The sequence below is a fragment of the Pangasianodon hypophthalmus genome, chromosome 22 (genome assembly GCF_027358585.1).
Source record: "Pangasianodon hypophthalmus isolate fPanHyp1 chromosome 22, fPanHyp1.pri, whole genome shotgun sequence".
Lineage (NCBI taxonomy): Eukaryota > Metazoa > Chordata > Actinopteri > Siluriformes > Pangasiidae > Pangasianodon > Pangasianodon hypophthalmus.
Genome location: NC_069731.1, coordinates 4,126,607 through 4,144,224, shown reverse-complemented (window position 1 = coordinate 4,144,224; position 17,618 = coordinate 4,126,607). Strand labels below are relative to the sequence as shown.

The following is a 17,618-nucleotide window of genomic DNA, read 5'->3' as shown; positions in this document are numbered from 1 at the left end:
TAGTTTTCTAGCTATACCTCTATAGTATACTGTATATTTACTTACTTTTATAACTCAGTATACCCAAAAATCATTAAAAAAAAAAAAAAAAAAAAAACCATGACGCTAGCTAATTAACACCAAAATTTTAGTGTGAAAATTTCCAGAATATTCAGCAGAACGATCACACTGTGTGATATTCATTTCCTTTAACTGAATTGTGAGATCCGTATCTAAATAGGGTGAAGGCAATGTAACAGATGAAGCTTTTCACAGGATCATGCATCAGCCCCCAATAAACATACAGAAACGAATAACTCTTATTTTTCTTTTCTTTCCCACACGGATACCAATCCGCTATGATTACAGCCAGAAAAGAAGATATTTCCTCCAAAGTTTAAATATTGTATTATAATATTTTATCTGAAATGATGTTTTGCACAAAAGCAAGCACTTCAAAATTAACTGTAATAATTAAACAATTGTTAGTTGTTGGTTTGAACATTTTGTGCTAGTGTAATCTGTAATTAAATTTAAAAATAAATAAAAAGAAAAAAAAGAAATCTTGAACTTCGTCATCTTCTAGTCATGAGCTTTTTCTATACATGGGTACTTTGCATAATATATGTTCCATTTTTGTTAAAATGGTTATTTGTTATTAAAGGATCCTCCAGAGGAAGAAAATACAGAATATCTAATTTATTTTGAGACCTTGGAATTATAAGGTTATAATTGGCAAGTCTGTGATTTTATGACAGACATTAAGGTTTTGACCCTCAGTAATGTAAAAGCAGGTTTCAAAATATATGTTAAAAATATAAAACTATATGTTTTTATACTTTTAATCAATGCCACATCTATTCAGTGTCACATGAGGAAACCTTCTTATTTATTTATTTATTTATTTAAATAACTCCATTTGTATTAAAACAAAAACCTAAAAGACCCAGAAGGTTTGCTTTTGGTTACTGAGGTTAGAGTTACAGTAATACAGTAAGAATTACATGAATAATTATATGAATGGGAGGTTCTCGCAAAGATAGTAAGTCAAATGTGTGTGTGTGTGTGTGTGTGTGTGCATGTTTGTGGGCATGTTTTTATCTGGGTGTGGAGCAAATGTCCCTACATGGACAGGAAAATCTGACAATTTTGAACATTGTGGGGACACTTGGCTGCTACCCATGAGGAAACCTTCTTTTTTATGTATTTTTTTTTTTTTTTAATTAAAAAAAACCTCCATTTGTATTTAAAAAAAAAATAAAAGAGCCAAAAGGTTTGCTTTTGGTTACTGAGGTTAGAGTTACAGTAATACAGTAAGAATTACATTAATAATTATATGAATGGGAGGTTCTCACAATGCTAGTAAGTAAAATGTATGTGTGTGTGTGTGTGTGTGTGTGTGTGTGCATGTTTGTGGGCATGTTTTTATCCGGGTGTGGAGCAAATGTCCCTACATGGACAGGAAAATCTGACAGTTTTGAACATTGTGGGGACACACGGCTGCTACCCATGAGGAAACCTTCTTTTTTATTTATTTATTTATTTTTTTAAATAAAAAAACCTCCATTTGAATTAAAAAAAAAAAACCTAAAAGACCCAGAAGGTTTGCTTTTGGCTACTGGGGTTAGAGTTACAGTAATACAGTAAGAATTACATTAATAATTATATGAATGGGAGGTTCTCACAATGCTAGTAAGTCAAATGTATGTGTGTGTGTGTGTGTGTGTGTGTGTGTCAGTGGTCATGTGTCTGCTATGAACACGGCCCCTCGTGTTCAAACAGCACATCCAGTCACAGCCTGAAAGAAAGTGTGAGCTTCAGCATGTTGCATTGACAGTAGAGCGGCGTTACTGCAAGCCTCTGCACATCCACCGTTCTAGAAAAACCCATACAGGAACAAAAAAAGGGGCCATCACACACACATACACACGCATATACACATACCCATCCCCTCCCACTACCATGACCCCAGTCCAAACACTGACCAAGGGTCACGTGGCCCTGGCCCTGGCCCCGGCCGGCTCGAGTGTATTTGTTCGGTGTGAGCAAATGTGTGTTTTTAAAGGATTTTGCCACCATCGACAGAAAAGCTGGGATAACTTTTTGGAATTCAGCCTAGGAGGTCCTCTTTGGTGTTACGCTCTCTGCGAGATTCCCATCTCCTCTCTTTCCTTGTGAAAAAAAAATCAGAGTTTTCCTTTATCCTGAAGAACTCAGGTAAGAATCATTTCGTTTTTTTTCAAAGGATGAAAAAAATGTGTAATGTTAAGAATTTAGGTTATTCGGTTTGAAGTGATCCTGCAGTCATATTAGTATAAATAAATGAAAATGTTGTTCTTCAAAGCTAACTATGAAGATTAATTTCTTTTAAGCATCTCTTTGGTTAATCATATGCTAGTAATTTATAATAGTAATAACAAATAATCCTATTACTATTATTATAATAATAATAACAAATAATCCTTTATTATTATTATCCTATAACAGCCATTGTTTTTTCCTGTGTCCATGCAAATAGTATTACTGCACCGGGTATTGATGCTAGCCAGGATCATTTTCATATAATTAGTATCATTTGGTGGTGCAAATGGAGGACATTTTGTACTTTGCAGGAGATCAGAATGGCTGAGACACTGAAAACGAGGCTTTAGATCAATTCAACAGTGTCAGAAGATCAACTACATGCTTGTGGTGGATGGGAAAAAAACCATTTTAATCAAGATATTGAATACATGAAGTGAAGCTCAGAGTTTAAATAGTTCAAATTCAGTTCAAATTCAGCTCGTAAGCTAGGCTGGATAAACGCCATGAAGTTTCAGGCTTTAGGGCTAAAGATCTAAAGTCTTAACCTTGATTTAACCTTGCCATCTGTGGAATTATTTCGTTCCCCTATTAAGGTGATGGAGTTCAAGGAAGCGATCCTTCTTCATTGTTTGTGATGCTGTGAAAAAAAAGACCTCAATTTAAATGGCATTGCTGTGAATATAAATGCTGACAAATTACTTTACTTCTAGAGAGAAGTTGAATGTAGGCATGTTTTAGAGGTAAAGATGAAAGCACCGTTGGTGTGACTTCCTGGGGAATTTTAATGACATTTGTCTAGATGGTATATAGATGACCTTTACGAGTAGCTAAGTAATAATTTCCTAAAGGCCAAATATTATGTCAGGAATCTAAAATGCTTATTTGAGAGTGATCATACTGCTAACACTGTATCATGCAAAAACTACTACTTATTTTTAAGTCACTTAAAAAGCAAGTTCTTCTCTTAGCCTCAGCCTGCTAATGATTTCTAATTACTAACATGGGTGTTCCAAAGGCTTCTGCCAAAATCTAGACCAAAATAAAGGAATTTTTGGAAAGTCCCAAATTCCCAAACTCTGGAATTTTCTCCATGAAAACTTCAGCTGTACTGACACTTATTGACGCAGTTTAAAAAAAAAAAAAAAAAAAAAAAAAAAAAAAAAAACATTGTGTTATGGATTTTTTAAAAATATTTTTAAATTGTTATATTTTTATTTTATTTAATATTTTAATTTTTGTATTTTAAAGTCACCTGAATGTCTCATTATTAAATAGTAAATTAATTACAACATCAATATCTAGTGATTTTCACACTGTATTATAATTTGCCCTTTATCTCTACCTATTTTGTCCTTTTTTTAATATAATCTGTTATACACATCTAAAACGTTCTTATGATACATACTGCAAATAATTCCAGTGAGTAAGCAGTACAGCATGTGTGTCATATTCTTTTAAAAAACAAAAGGAGATTATACTTTATTGGGAAAGTTAGTTAGTATTTTTAATATGCATTATTCTTTGAATATGCATTTTAAATATTTTTTTATATTAAACAAATAAATTGCTTGACTTGCTGGTTTGACAAAAATGTCATCCGGAAACAGATACATAGGAGAGTGTCATTTTGTCACAAAATTGAAGAGCCTGTCATGTTCAATATGCAACTATTGAAGGGAAAGGGGTGGGGTTTGTAATCGTAGACTATGGACAACGTGCTGAGGGTAAAAGTGTTGGCACTTCTTCCATTTTTTAGGAGTGAGATGTCAATTTACTTCTCAGTATAGATACAATTTTACATTATTATTATTATTATTATTATTATTATTACATATCACCTTGTACATATCCTTGCCTTTGTTATGTTACTGCTATTTTAATATTACTTGTAACATTTCCTATATTCAGTATATTACTAATAAAATGGAATCCAGAACTGCTCATTATGTTTTATTCTCAAGCAAGTGATGGTCATTATTCAATTCAATTTATTTATTTATTTATTTTTACCATTATATAGGTACTGTCTACCCCAAGCATCACTGGTATCTTGATTCTGCCTGCTATATACAGTACATAAACCACAATATTACCAAGTATTCTCTTTCAAAATTAGGCCCCTGTATGGTCTTCATTTGCAGTAAAGATCCACACCCCTGCAGCGGTATGGCAGATGTGTTGTGATAAAAGACAAAAGAGATAAAAGCTGCTTCCTAACTGTACCATCTTGTCTGTGAGTAGTGTGTTGAGCGTCAGGATGTACAGCTTCATGGGAGGAGGCCTTTTCTGTGCCATCGTGGCCAACATCCTCCTGGTGGTGTCCACAGCCACTGATTACTGGATGCAGTACCGCCTATCAGGCAGCTTCGCTCACCAGGGCCTGTGGCGCTACTGCATGTCGGGCAAGTGCTACATGCAGACGGACAGCATTGGTAAGTCAGACCGGATCCACTAGTTATTAAACTAGATTTAACTAAATGTAACTATAAATGGATAAAAACTACAATGTGTCGTTCTTTAATAAATAAAATATTGTTAGTGTTGGCAACTTTGCTGTGGTATAAAAGAAGTAAAACAATTCAGGATATGCTGTTATTGGAAAATAATTAATCAGGGTGATAACAGTAACTCGTTTCACGTAAGGCCACTTCACACCACCCCATCATTGACTACTTTCCCATAACAGCACTTTTTATTTATTACTTAATGCCTAGATTGGAATCATGGCTTATGATACCTCGGGAAGGTTATGGTACCAAAGCTGTCCATGGTGTTGGTTTCATGGTTAAGGTTCTTCAATAGTGTCCACACCTGCCCAGTTATTTGCTCGGTTATATTTACGGACTGGATTCTGCTTCATTTGTTAGTCACATTGGATAAGAGAATTACTTATAATGTAAAGCATTTTTGATTACTTAATTTGTAAGACTTCAAAAGCATCATCGAGATCTCCCAAAACCCTTAGCTAACTTTAAAACTACTTACATTATTATGTGTTTAAAATATTTCTAGTACAGAAAACACTGGCATAAAACAGTGTCAACCTAGTTTATATGTTTTTCATACACACTGAATTCCCAGTTTATTAGGAACTAGATAAGTGCACTTAATAGACTGGTATAATATCAACTTTTAATATTAGGCTCCAGGTTACCCCTCAACCCTGTGTAGGATAAGCAGTACAGAGGATGGATGGTTTATTAGTAATTTTGCAACTTTTCAAATTTCACATCAGTTCTAAATTTAGGCTAATTTGATCTTATCTTTCTTTTTGTTCTTCTCTCATGCAATTGTTGCCAGCATACTGGAACGCCACAAGGGCCTTCATGATCCTGTCATCGATGTCATGCTTCGCAGGGATCATCGCCGGCATTCTTTCCTTCACCCACTTCTCTGGCTTTGAGAGATTCAGTCGTTCCTTTGCTGCAGGGATCATGTTTTTTGTTTCAAGTTAGTTCCAAACTGCTTTTAAGACATTCTTCATCCAAAAATGTTGAGATTGCCGATAGATAGTTGTTCCATCTTGCATGATAAAGGGTTCTTCTTTAAAGGCTGTATTCAGAGCTGAGTTATGTAAAATGCACATTAGTATTCAGACTTCAGACATACACTATATGGCCAAAAGTTTGTGGACACCTGACCATCTCACCTATATGTGATTGTACATCCCATTCCAGATGTTGTCCCCCTTTGCTGTTATAATAACCTCCACTCTTCTGGGAAGGCTTTCAACTAGATTTTGGAGTGTGGCTGTGGGATTTGTGCTCATTCAGCCACAAGAGCATTAGTGAGGTCAGGCACTGATGTCAGACAAGGAGGCCTGGAGTGCAGTCAGTGTTCCAGTTCATCCCAAAGGTGTTCAGTGGGGTTGAGGTCAGGGCTCTGTGCAGGACACTCAAGCTCTTCCACTCCAACTTTGGCAAACCATGTCTTCATGTCTTCATGGGGCTCACTTTGTGCACAGGGGCATTGTCATGCTGAAACATGTTTGGGCCTCTTAGTTCTATTGAAGGGAAATTGTAATGCAACAGCACACGAAGACATTCTATACAATTGTGTGCTTCCAAGTTTGTGGCAACAGTAGCGGAAGAGTCACATATGGGTGTGAGGTTCAGGTGTCCACATACCTTTGGCCATACTGTGTATGTGCTATTTTTATATGCGTGAGTTACGCACACTAGGCGGAGTTTGATGAAAACAGGCATGTCTCAGACCATGAAATTTTGCTTGCACACTATCATCACTCAGTCAGAAGTCACCACAGAAATCATCACTTGCACCTACTCTGAATACAAGTATCTTTCCTTGTGTAAATATTGATGTAACTTTAGTTGCCAACTCTATATACAACTCAGATGGTTTAAGGAACTTAATGCAGAACAGAGAATTTCTCTTTCAGAAATAGATCCAAGTCAACCCCTTTCAAAAACTAGAAAAACCCTTGAGGAACCCAATTTTCTAACTGTAGTGGATGAATAGGGCCAGTTACCTAAGAAGAGCCAGATTCTGTTACCCAAGTGCAGCCAAATTACCTCAAACTGCAGATATTGGATGACTAAAGTCTAAAATCTTTTGTAGCTCTCTTCGTTTTTCTGGCCATGGCGATCTACACCGGGGTGACGGTGAACTTCCTGGGAAAGCGCTTTGGTGACTGGCGCTTCTCCTGGTCCTACATACTCGGCTGGGTTGCTCTGCTCATGACCTTTTTTGCAGGTCTGAAAATATGTAAATAGTATATAAACAGCCATGTTTTATTATAACTATCAGTGTAACTATTGTTTTCTTTTGCGTTGCAGGTATATTTTACATGTGTGCTTACAGGATGCACGAGTGCAGGCGAGTCGCTGGATCACGCTAGGTGGATAAAAACTAAAGGAATAAAACCACAAGAAGAATCCATACCAAAAAGGAATATATTGTAATATGTTGTTAGTATATTGCTAAACATAAATGAAAGATATTATAGTACATACTGACTGTATAGGAAAAATAGACAAGAATAAGCAGTTAGTAAGCCTCTTTCCAGGAAAATCAAGTCACTTACTGACATCAGTCTCAAGAGTAATTGACAGTAAATAGTGGAAAAGCATTAAAAATGTCCTGAAGTTAATGGCAGTCCCTGTTTTGCTCTGATAAATGATTCCGAACTATCATTTCAGCAACAACAACATTATCATTATCATTATCATGAGAACCAAAGCATAGTAGAGATTTAAGTGGCAAAGTGAAAGTTTACAGGGTGTAGATTAAAATGTTGCATTCAGACTGGGCAGATTTTCAAATAAATTATCAGACCATTAAAATATTTTTTATTGGCTGTGTTTATTTGAGTTTATTGAGTTATTGATTTATTAAATAATGCATAATAAACATTTCATATGCCAGGAATTATGAAATATTTGCCTGAACATCAGTGACAAAAATATATTGGCTGCTTTCAGAAGTGTCTTCCTTGGTGAAACCCATCAATAATTAGAAAAATGGGTAAGCACTTATAACAACATAGTCAAGACATTAAATTTGGACCTCTGACCTAATTTAAACCTTTTGAAAGAATAGTTGATTGGACCCCATTTGATCTTCATCTTCAAACTGCGTAGACGCAGCTTACCAAGCCTCAGTCACCAAAAGAAGTGTCTTGAGGTCAATATAAATAGTAGCTACTGTATGTGGCTATACATGTGTGTGTGATGCAGCCCATTGTAAAGTGAAATAATTTTCTGGTCTTATAGAAAAGACATCTTTCCTGAAAACGTCCCTGTGTCAGAATTGTTTTTTTTTTTTTTTGACATCTGACTGTTTCAAAGCTCTGGTCCTGGAGACTCCTTCAAAAAATACTAAATAAACATCTCCCAGAAAACGTCATCATAAAAACAAAGGTACATTTTTAAATCTGATTATCCAACATACAAGTCCCTGCGTCTGTTGTTACTATAGGAACTATAATGTACTAGAACCTGCACAATAATATAAACCTGTGATACGCCTTGCAGCCAGAACTACTGTCAACAACTCTCACATCATACACCTTATTCTCTACAGGTCTGTGGTAGCATTGTACATTTTAGTTATTAGGATGTGCCTCACCTGATGAATTTGCCAAAAATATTTAATTCAAGCTCAATGTTTAAGATGCACAATCATTGTACAATCTTGTAGAATCTCTTTATTTTCTGTTGTTACTATTGTGACGGTCAAATTCCTTGTCAGAGTTAGAATCTCCCTCAACACTCATATTGGGAGGGGTGTTCAAGCCTAGACGGCGCCTAATTGAGAAAACTCTCCAGAGGGACACTTTGGTGGTGTTGCGATACACGGTTGAGGAGAAGTAGAAGATGATGGGGTCCAGGCAAGTGTTGAAGGTGCTTAGGAGCAGTGTGTAGTACCTCCATGGTGGGCTGTTGTTGGTGTTGAAGCCCACCAGATGAGAGATGTTGTAGGGCATAAAGCAAATCAAGAAGACGCTCAAGGTGCCCAATGCCATTCCAATGGCCCTCTGCTTCTTCTCCTTTGTTATGCGGGGCCTGTGGTAAAGTATCCAGATGCAGTTAAGATAGCAGAACACACATACAACCAGGGGCACCAAACAAAGAACCACAAAAAACTCCAGGCGCACTGGAAGTACAATGCTTTTCTGGTCATCGGTGAAGTTCTCGTAGCAGGTGGTCTTGGGTTGAGTGCTGTTCTCCTTGCCCATATGGACGACAAAAAACACAAGTGTGCAGTGTGCTCCACTGAACAGCCAGATGAAAATACTGCCAATGATGGCATAGAGAAGCTTGCGAAATTTCATGTAGGTCACTGGGAAGGCCACTCCCAAGTAGCGGTCAATGCTAACAGCCATCAGCAACAGAGAGCTGGTGTAGATGGTGCTGAAAAAGACAAATGACATGATAGAGCACATGGTCTGGGAAAGGTGCCACTGCAGGCCTGATGCAGCCTCATACATCTTCATCGGTAGGAAAAACAAGAACAGCAGATCAGAGAGAGTCAGGTTCAGCAGGAGGACGTCTGTGGGTGTGGGTTTTTTGCTAAGCTTCCTGATGAAGGCATAAATGGCCAGGATATTGGCTGGTAGGCCGATTAAGAAGGTTATAATGTAGGCTGAGAGAAGGACCCAGTGGTTTATCATTTTGGTAACTGCAGGACACTGGTGGAACAAGAATAAGAAACATCATGCAGCACATGGATTGCAGTTTTTGTCTACATCATATGGTACATACATATATATCAGTCATGTAACTGACTAATTGCTTTTTCTGCAAGCAATTCTTAAGTCACTGGTTGAATACTTCTGTAACTGGTTGACTACTATGGTTGTTCCATGTATGCAGTGCCTTTTGGACCTAAAAACATTTTAATGTTTTTTTAACATGTTAAAACATTTATGATGCTTAAGTGCTTGAAAATACACACACACTAATATATATATATATATATATATATATATATATATATATATATATATATAATTTTCACTGCCTGAATGTGAGCGAAACATATGTTGTGTAAGGAAGCACAGGCCTAACTGGTTCGAAAATAAGAGGGTGAAAATACCTTTGGTATCAGCAATATCAGTCATTGTGATAGTTGAATAATAGTTGACCCTGAATACTTGGTGCCCTACGAGAGAGACATAGACGCCACCAATTTGGCACCTCTATCCAAGTCACTTGTGCTTGTGGGTATGGCCCCTTAGTACACAGGCCTTGTATGCCTTTAGGTGGAAACTGTCCTACAAATGATGTGTGCCTCATTAACTGGATCCATTGCATCGCTCTTCCCAAATTATTATCAAAATATCTTTTTCTTTTAAAAGGTACGGATTGGCCATTGCAGCACACCACATCATCATTGATGGCATCTATTTGGGGGATCTTAAATTTGGAAGGATGAGGCACTTCCATCCACCAAGATTCCAAAAAGCCTGGCATAGAATCAATGCTGGATTCCCATAAGGTCCTCCTTGCTGGCCTATGTATGATGCTGAACTGAAATGGGTGCCTTTTTGCTAGTTATCACTATTTACTTGCTCTGGCAATAGGCTCACCGTGCATGAGTTGGTAGCCTTGGAGTGACCTTGTGGATGAACTTGGGCTTTCTGCCCAAGGTTATATCACCCAATTTTGTAAATCAGTCCATTGACCATGTTGCTTTCCATGAAGGTAGAATGGAAAGAATGGGTGAGAATGGATGGTGACCATCCAAGCAACTATTCTGCTAAAGGGAAATGATACAGGCCTATAGAGATGACCAGCCCCTACTGTAGTTGGTACACTCTACAAAGGTTGTGTACTCCTCATGGGCATTACTTAGAGCAGGACCCTTCTGTCTTATCCACAAAGGACCAATGTGGATGTAGGTTTTTATTCTAACCAAACAGGGGCCACACCTGATTCCACTTGTTTAATCAGTCATTATTGGTCTCCAATCAACTGTCAAGAGTACCTCCTTTTTTGCTGGAATGAATGCCTGTAGCCACATCAGCCCTGTGTGGATAAAACCCAAGAAGCCTACAGAAGCCTACAGTACCCAAGAAGCCTACAGAAGCCTACAGTACTGCTAGATGGGTATCACAATGCACCCTCTCCAGGTTCTGGCAGTCACCTTTCCAGTTAGATATTTCCAGTTCTTTTTGACATTGTGGCATTCGTTATTCTTACCGTGACTTGTGGTTAGGGGTGAAATTAATTGCTAGTTAAGTATGAAACTGTGGTTCTATGACCCTCAGATAACCATCTTTTCATTCAGACTGAGATGGTCTCAGGGAAACGATGGCTATATAACAGTAGTACTTATTGCAAACACCATGTCATATGTTACTATCTGACTTTGATGGAAGGTTGGAAGGTATCCAGATGATTTTCCTCCCTTGGTGGTTTCACAGAACCACAGTTATATAGGTATGTAACTAACATTTACAGTTAATCAGAGTTTCTCCAGAGACAGTAAGGGAAAGTATCGCATACAAGGAATGACTCATAGCATATTTACTAATTAATTGCTACTTATGCACTCTCGACTTAACATAATACACTGTATAAAAAGTATATTAGTACATTCACTTTTTTGGATTTTCTGTTTTAGTTAAGCGTAATTATTTTAGGAGAACAGTAGTAAAATAGTATTATCTAGTGCATCATGTTCAGAAATGAAAAGAAAATGTTTATCATCACAGAATCAGTTGCACTTAGTCAAACTATGTCACACTGCTGCCTACACCTCCAACTTGAGCAGCTCAAACATTAACTCATTAACTTCCTTGATGCCTGTATGGTTTGATATGCGTTACCACAATACAAATAAACAGCTTCATTGCTGACGTGCAAACATCCACGAACAATGGTTACCATACCCCTTTTCATTTCCTGTATTAATAATTATAATTTATGAGTTCTCTGTGTGATCATGTCATAACAGTAATTTTAAAATAGACTTAATAAAATATTACATAATTAAACTCAGACTTGCTTACTGCGGCATTAAGTATTAATGCCTCAGTATCTATAACAGGGGCTCTCAGACTTTTTGCTATTAGAGACCCCTTTAACTATAAAATAAATTTCACAGACTCCCTACAATCATAATCCACTATTCAAATATTATGCTCATTATTTTAAAATATTTTGGTTATTTATTGACAACCTGTAGCCTTTTATTCCTGAATTTTCCACCAACAGAACACAATAGGTCCAAGTTGATATTATTTATAGGCTGGCTTGTTTTTGAGTTACTGAGGATTGTATTAAACACATTCAATTGAAGTGATCAGTAATACATCATTCAGATGTAAGAAAATAAAAAATTACAGGTGCCTTGACTATGTCTCAGATCCTAGGGGTTCCCCGGACCCCACTTTAAGAACCTCTGTTCTATAATATATCAGAAAAAAATTAGTAAGGGTAGAAGTAAGGGAGACAGAAGTACGAGAGTAAGAAGTAAGAGAAAATGTGGCAGGTTGCCATATTGCCAGCATAAATTATGGATATAGCAATATTCAGGGTCTTTGACTGATTATTATTTACAGTTTAACGTTAAGGAACTTAAACTACAGTACAGCACTGAACAGTTTATCTTGCTTCTATGTCTAGATTCAGTTTTAAAATAGTGTCAATTTAAAAAAAAAAAAAACTTACCCAATGACAGTAATATGCTCCAGTGTTATGATAACCAAAGAAGTCTTCTTGCTTCTTATTGAAATTAAAAGCAATCCATATGTTAAGAACTTCTAATTTCAGCATATAGGTCCAACTGCACTTGGGTAATAGGCCTGGAAAGAAAATCTACAGACTTCAGAAACTTCAGGAAGTCCATGCAAATTTGATTGTGTTGATGTCAGTTAGGAAACGCAACACCCCCTGACAATGAACATTAATAATATGTAGCTGAGAGCTGTGAGTGCTCAGTCTGGTGGTTAGACATCATTACAACTCATTGCTAATGGAAAAGTCTATTTAATGTTTTTTTTTTCTTAGTGTCTTTCTTAGTTTTTAGTGTTAGAAGACGCTTAGTGTTTCTTTCAGTTTACTGGCCGCACTCCCTTTTCTGTAGAAGCCTCATGTATCCATATAGTTCTCTAACCCAACTAAACAGCGTATGAGTAATAAAACATATTGATAAGATACCACACAATATTAATTTCTGCAAATTGCTTTAATGTGGAATACTGAAACCAAGGCTCTTGGACAGCAAAGATATCAGTTAAGATATTTTACATGGACAAATGATGTTTCATTTTGCTTTGGTTTTATTTGGTTGCATTGTTTACTCAGCCCTCTTTTGCATAATGTTGTATTCTCATTCCATGTTCCTCACAGGGCTGTTGCACAATACATATTTAATGACAAAAGTTAGTAAAAAAAAGAAGAATTTAAATAAACCAATAAAAAAGCCCATACTTGGTCACACCATTTCCTAACAGTCAAAACCTTTTAAACCTATTTCTGACAAGGTGCTGCTATTGCGTCAGTTTCCCTCAGGAAGGTAATTTTATCTCTTCATTGACCACAAGGGAGGATGTTGCTTAGAGCTCACAAGGGACAGACACAGCCCTGAATATGACATTTAGATCATCTGATTGTGGAGGCCGTGAAAGGTGTTTTCGTCTTGGTGTTGATGAAAGTTGAGGGTTATAAAACATGGGAACATGATGAGGGAGTGAAATTTGCACCACAGAGTTCAACCTTTGGCCCTGCAAAATAACCTTATACTTCGTAGCCCCTGCATAACCTTAGATAGCAAAAACTGGATTTATTGACTCCAATAAAGGATTTATGCAGCTAGAAACAAACATTGTGGGTTGAAGGGCTGAAGACTTGCTCTGGCTTTGTCCCAATGTAAATAGATCAATAAAATGGAATAAGTCATCAGACAATAAGGTCAGAATGGCAGAGTGACATAAATTACAACTTTGTGAGGTTCATGATCTCAGGAGTGCCAGATTGACTCATCTTGCCCCTAAGATGTGCTAAATTTGGATGCCACTGATTACCAAATTTGGCACCAACTAGTTGGCCTCACTGGAACTTGCCTCAAACAAATTTTGTTACCAAACAAAGTAAAGATACTTATTCATGTGGATTCTGCTATTCTGTCTACAAACTGTGAAGGTCTTGTAAGACCCCCTAATTTGGTACTCAGAGGTTTGCAGAAGATCAAACTCCCTGTGGACATTGCAATTCACTAGCATCATTATCTTGTATATTTTCAGACTGGTTGCCTTGTCTCACTCGATTCTGTGTAGTACAGACATTTTCTATCCCATCGCCAGTGTAAGCAGTCTTAGTCCTGGGTCTTAGGAGAGCCTTCAGATTTCCCTGAAAGGCAGCTGAGGAGAAATAAAAAGTGATTGGGTCGAAGACTGTGTTGACGGTGGTGAGAAGCAAAGCATCGGATCTCCAGGTCACATTGTCCTCAATGATGTAGCCCAGGATATGTGTGGTGTTGTAAGGCAGGAAACAGACCACAAAGACCAGCAGTGTTCCCATGGCCATGCCAACGGCCCTCCGTCTCTTCCCCTCATTGAGGCTGGCAGTGCGCCTGAGAATGAGGATGAATCTTGTGTAGCAGAAGGTGCAAACGATGAGTGGGAGAAAGTAGAGAACGAGGCATAGCTCCAGGCGCATGGGCAATACTACGTCCAGCTGGGACTGAGTAAAGTTGTTGTAGCAGTCATGGCCATGGCTATCATCCCCAGTCAGGTGATCCACAATGTATACAAAGCAGAGATGGGTTGACGTAGTGATCCAGACAAAGATGCTGCAGATGACTCCATATATAGGCTTCTGATGGATCTTATACTTGACTGGGAATGCCACACACAGGTAGCGGTCAACACTAACAGCCATCAGCAGCAGCGAGCTGGTATAGATGGTGGAGAAGAATATGAACGTGGTGAGAGGACACAAGTAACTAGGGAGGAGCCAGCGCATTTCAGATGCTACCTCGTACATCTTGAAAGGCAGGAAGAGCAGGAAAAGAAGGTCCGATATGGTCAGATTGAGCAGGAGGAAGTCAGTGGGTGTGGGTTTGTCACGAAGCTTCTTGATGAAGGTGTACAAGGCGAGTGTGTTTGCCGGGAGGCCAATCAAAAAGGTAAGGATGTAGACTGACAGGATCACAGCCCCGGACACCATAGCTCTGACAAATGTCTAAACAAAGGAGAATCATTCTTGTTAATAATCAGGTAATCTTGGCTTACTCAATCCTGGATCTGTTTTTGAAAGCACAATCGAGTCAGATAACAGAGGGTGGTTTTAAAACTTCAGTGTCTTGCGTAAATATTCTGAAGATCTCAATATAAATACACCTGTTCCTGAAAAGCCTCAGAGTATGTTAGAGAACATACCTAAACAAACAGCATCCTGAAGACCAAACAATTCTGGGACGAAGTTCAGGGACAAATCAGAGTTTTGTTATAAAAAAAATCCCAACCTTTGAACATCCCATTGAGCACTATTAAATCCATTATTTGAAAAAGAAAATAATATGGACCATCCAACAAAAAGTCAGTGATTGGGTAAAGAGGAGATTAGTAAGAGAAGCAATCAAGAGGCCAAGTGTAACATTGAAAGAGCTGGAAAGATCAGACAGAAGAAGCTGGACAACCATAGCCTGGACACTCTACAGCTTTTTGAAAGTGTGGTGAGCTATATGAATTCCTGTTTGGAATTTGCCAAAAATGCATGTTGGAGACTCATGTAGAAAAGGTTCTCTGTTCTGATGAGACCAAAATTTTATTTTTTGGGCTTGAACCCCAATGATGCTCATTACCTTAAAAACACCATCATCACAGTGAAACATGGTGGTGGTAGCATAATGTTTACCCTTGGCCTATTCTGTGACTAATTCCCTTCAATAACTTGTCAGCTTGTGACCTCTGGTAGGCAGCCTCCTCTAAGCAAAGTTAAAGTTGTGCCATATTTTTAAATAATGGTGATCTAATGGTGCTCTGTGGGATGTTCAAAGTGTGGGAAAAGTTTGGATGTTCAAATTTATTTATAACCAAACCTCGACTGATATATTTCTATGACTTTGTCTAGGATTGTTTTAATAGCTCTTTGGTCTTCAAGATCTCGTTGTTTAGGTATGATGTCTAACAAACAGGAAAAGGCGTATTTAAACACGCGACACTTGAATTGTACACAGGTCAGCTCCGTTGAACTAATTTAGGAATCATTCAGGGGTTTCACAGCACTGAGATGAGTAATTATGCTATCTCAATTTTTTTTTATTTGTAAATAATTTTGTAATCTATATTGATATTTCCATTCACCTTAATATTATGTGCTATTTTGTGTAGATTCATGACATAAAATACACAGGTATGTCCGTTTCAGTTCCAGGTTGTAACACAGAAAGTTCCAAGTGAAAACTTACATAAGGCTCTGTAAGTATGTTTTTCAGGGGAGTTGGAAGCTGAGACCAACAAACAGTGTTTCTTATTCCTTGGGCACTCAGATGTCATGCTCTTTTTCAGATACAAATACTTCGATACCAGGTATTTAGTGTTTTGTATTGCTTTGGGGTAGGTCTTGTCGACTAGGAGAGAGGGATGGTCCCCAAGGACCAAAAAAAGAAGAAAAAGAACTTCGAACTCTATCTTTTAGCACCAGTCTACATAGACAATGGAAATTATGACAATTATGGCAATTATAAACTTTTGGAAACATACATTTATGTGTCATGTGATAAGACTGGCATTACATGCCTCTCCTGCAAACAGAAAACAAACCCAAGCAAAAAAAAAAAAAGCAGTACAGCAGAACTGAGATGGAGATTTCGTTGTTTAATTCAAGAAAATAATGATGTGTTTGTATTTGATGAGAACCTATGGCACATAAAGGGTCTGTTTCTTGTAATATCAGGATATCAGTCGAGTAATTTCTTTGTTGACAACTCCAGATATTAGTAATTATGGAAATAAGTAGAGATGGAACAAGAATAATGAACTGGACAATATTAATCAGGGGTGAATCAGAGGTTTTGTTTACTCTAATCTTATTTGTAGATAACGTAAGAGTCAGAGACAGCCAACTATAAAATTAGCCAGTATTCTGCTTAACCTTTAGAGTCATTATTAAACCAATGTTTACACTGCACATTGGTTACATTGGCGCAGCCATGTTTGCAAAGGAGCCGGCATATGTGGCTCTAATAAGCAGAATTAAATAACAACATGTTGGCTTGTTCTTTAGGTTTAATATTCCTCTGACTTCCCATAAGTCCCATAACAGACCATTTGTATTTATATTAGTAAGATTGTTAAATTTTTGTAATACTACAAACAGTATTAAAAAATATTGCATAAATAAAGGCTTAAACCTTAAATTAAAAAAAAAAAAATGATATACTTACATTCAAGCCAGCAATATGCAACGATAAAAATGAGTCTTTTTCTTTTCTGTCACCACCGTTTCTCCTAAATCAGTCCAAATTCCTCAAATAAATGCATTGTAACTCATATCCATTGACATTTCTTCAGTAGAATTTCAATATTTTTTTTTAATAAACTATCCCTCTTCATTCTTTCACATCCTGATTTGTAACTTTGCTCCTTGGTCTGAACTGCTTCTTGGTAAGTCCTTCAGGGAAATGATGCAGTATTTCCTTCTGTCTAAGTAATGAACAAAAATAAATGAGGCTTGTAAACCTTGTGTGACTTTTATGACCAGGCAGGGCCATCTGTTTTTATTTGGGTATGCGTAGAGCAGCAGCTCTGTATGATCCTCTCTGACCGTGTGATGTCTGTTTATATAAGGAGCTACATATTAGATTAAACAAGGAAAGGGCTTAATCTAAACCGTTCCACCTGTGTGAGTTTACACCACTCTGAA

General features: G+C 37.4%; 3 protein-coding genes across 4 annotated transcripts; 1 reads left to right on the top strand and 2 right to left on the bottom strand.

The window, feature by feature from the left end:
• Nucleotides 1-2,017: 2,017 nt before the first annotated feature.
• lim2.5 (lens intrinsic membrane protein 2.5) lies at nt 2,018-7,398 on the top strand. The gene is made up of 5 exons (XM_026924743.3): nt 2,018-2,196; nt 4,525-4,715; nt 5,584-5,733; nt 6,862-6,996; nt 7,080-7,398. Exons 2-5 carry the CDS (start codon nt 4,541-4,543, stop codon nt 7,139-7,141), a joined length of 522 nt encoding a protein of 173 aa, XP_026780544.1. The 5' UTR covers nt 2,018-2,196; nt 4,525-4,540; the 3' UTR covers nt 7,142-7,398.
• Nucleotides 7,399-7,700: 302 nt separating this feature from the next.
• LOC113532597 (free fatty acid receptor 2-like) lies at nt 7,701-17,216 on the bottom strand. 2 transcript variants are annotated; one of them, XM_053227803.1, is made up of 2 exons: nt 17,140-17,216; nt 7,701-9,433 (listed from the first exon to the last, which is right to left on the bottom strand). In XM_053227803.1, the coding sequence occupies exon 2, from the start codon at nt 9,413-9,415 to the stop codon at nt 8,450-8,452; it is 966 nt and encodes a 321-aa protein (XP_053083778.1). In that variant the 5' UTR covers nt 9,416-9,433; nt 17,140-17,216; the 3' UTR covers nt 7,701-8,449. The 2 variants fall into 2 exon arrangements, with proteins under 2 accessions (XP_053083778.1, XP_026779832.3); XM_026924031.3 differs by lacking the exon at nt 17,140-17,216 and adding an exon at nt 12,420-12,769.
• On the bottom strand, nt 12,948-17,271 carry LOC113532598 (free fatty acid receptor 2-like). The gene is made up of 2 exons (XM_026924032.3): nt 17,140-17,271; nt 12,948-14,933 (listed from the first exon to the last, which is right to left on the bottom strand). Exon 2 carries the CDS (start codon nt 14,916-14,918, stop codon nt 13,938-13,940), a length of 981 nt encoding a protein of 326 aa, XP_026779833.1. The 5' UTR covers nt 14,919-14,933; nt 17,140-17,271; the 3' UTR covers nt 12,948-13,937.
• Between the last annotated feature and the right edge of the window lie 347 nt (nt 17,272-17,618).

Coding starts and splice junctions, on each gene's coding strand:
- LOC113532597 (XM_026924031.3), bottom strand. CDS start 12,524: ATGCTGAAATTAGAAGTTCTTAACATATGGATTGCTTTTAATTTCAAT. Junction 9,434..12,419: donor GAGCATATTACTGTCATTGG/GTAAGTTTTTTT, acceptor TTGTTCCACCAG/TGTCCTGCAGTTACCAAAAT.
- lim2.5 (XM_026924743.3), top strand. CDS start 4,541: ATGTACAGCTTCATGGGAGGAGGCCTTTTCTGTGCCATCGTGGCCAAC. Junction 5,734..6,861: donor GATCATGTTTTTTGTTTCAA/GTTAGTTCCAAA, acceptor AATCTTTTGTAG/CTCTCTTCGTTTTTCTGGCC. Junction 6,997..7,079: donor GCTCATGACCTTTTTTGCAG/GTCTGAAAATAT, acceptor TTTGCGTTGCAG/GTATATTTTACATGTGTGCT.
- LOC113532598 (XM_026924032.3), bottom strand. CDS start 14,918: ATGGTGTCCGGGGCTGTGATCCTGTCAGTCTACATCCTTACCTTTTTG.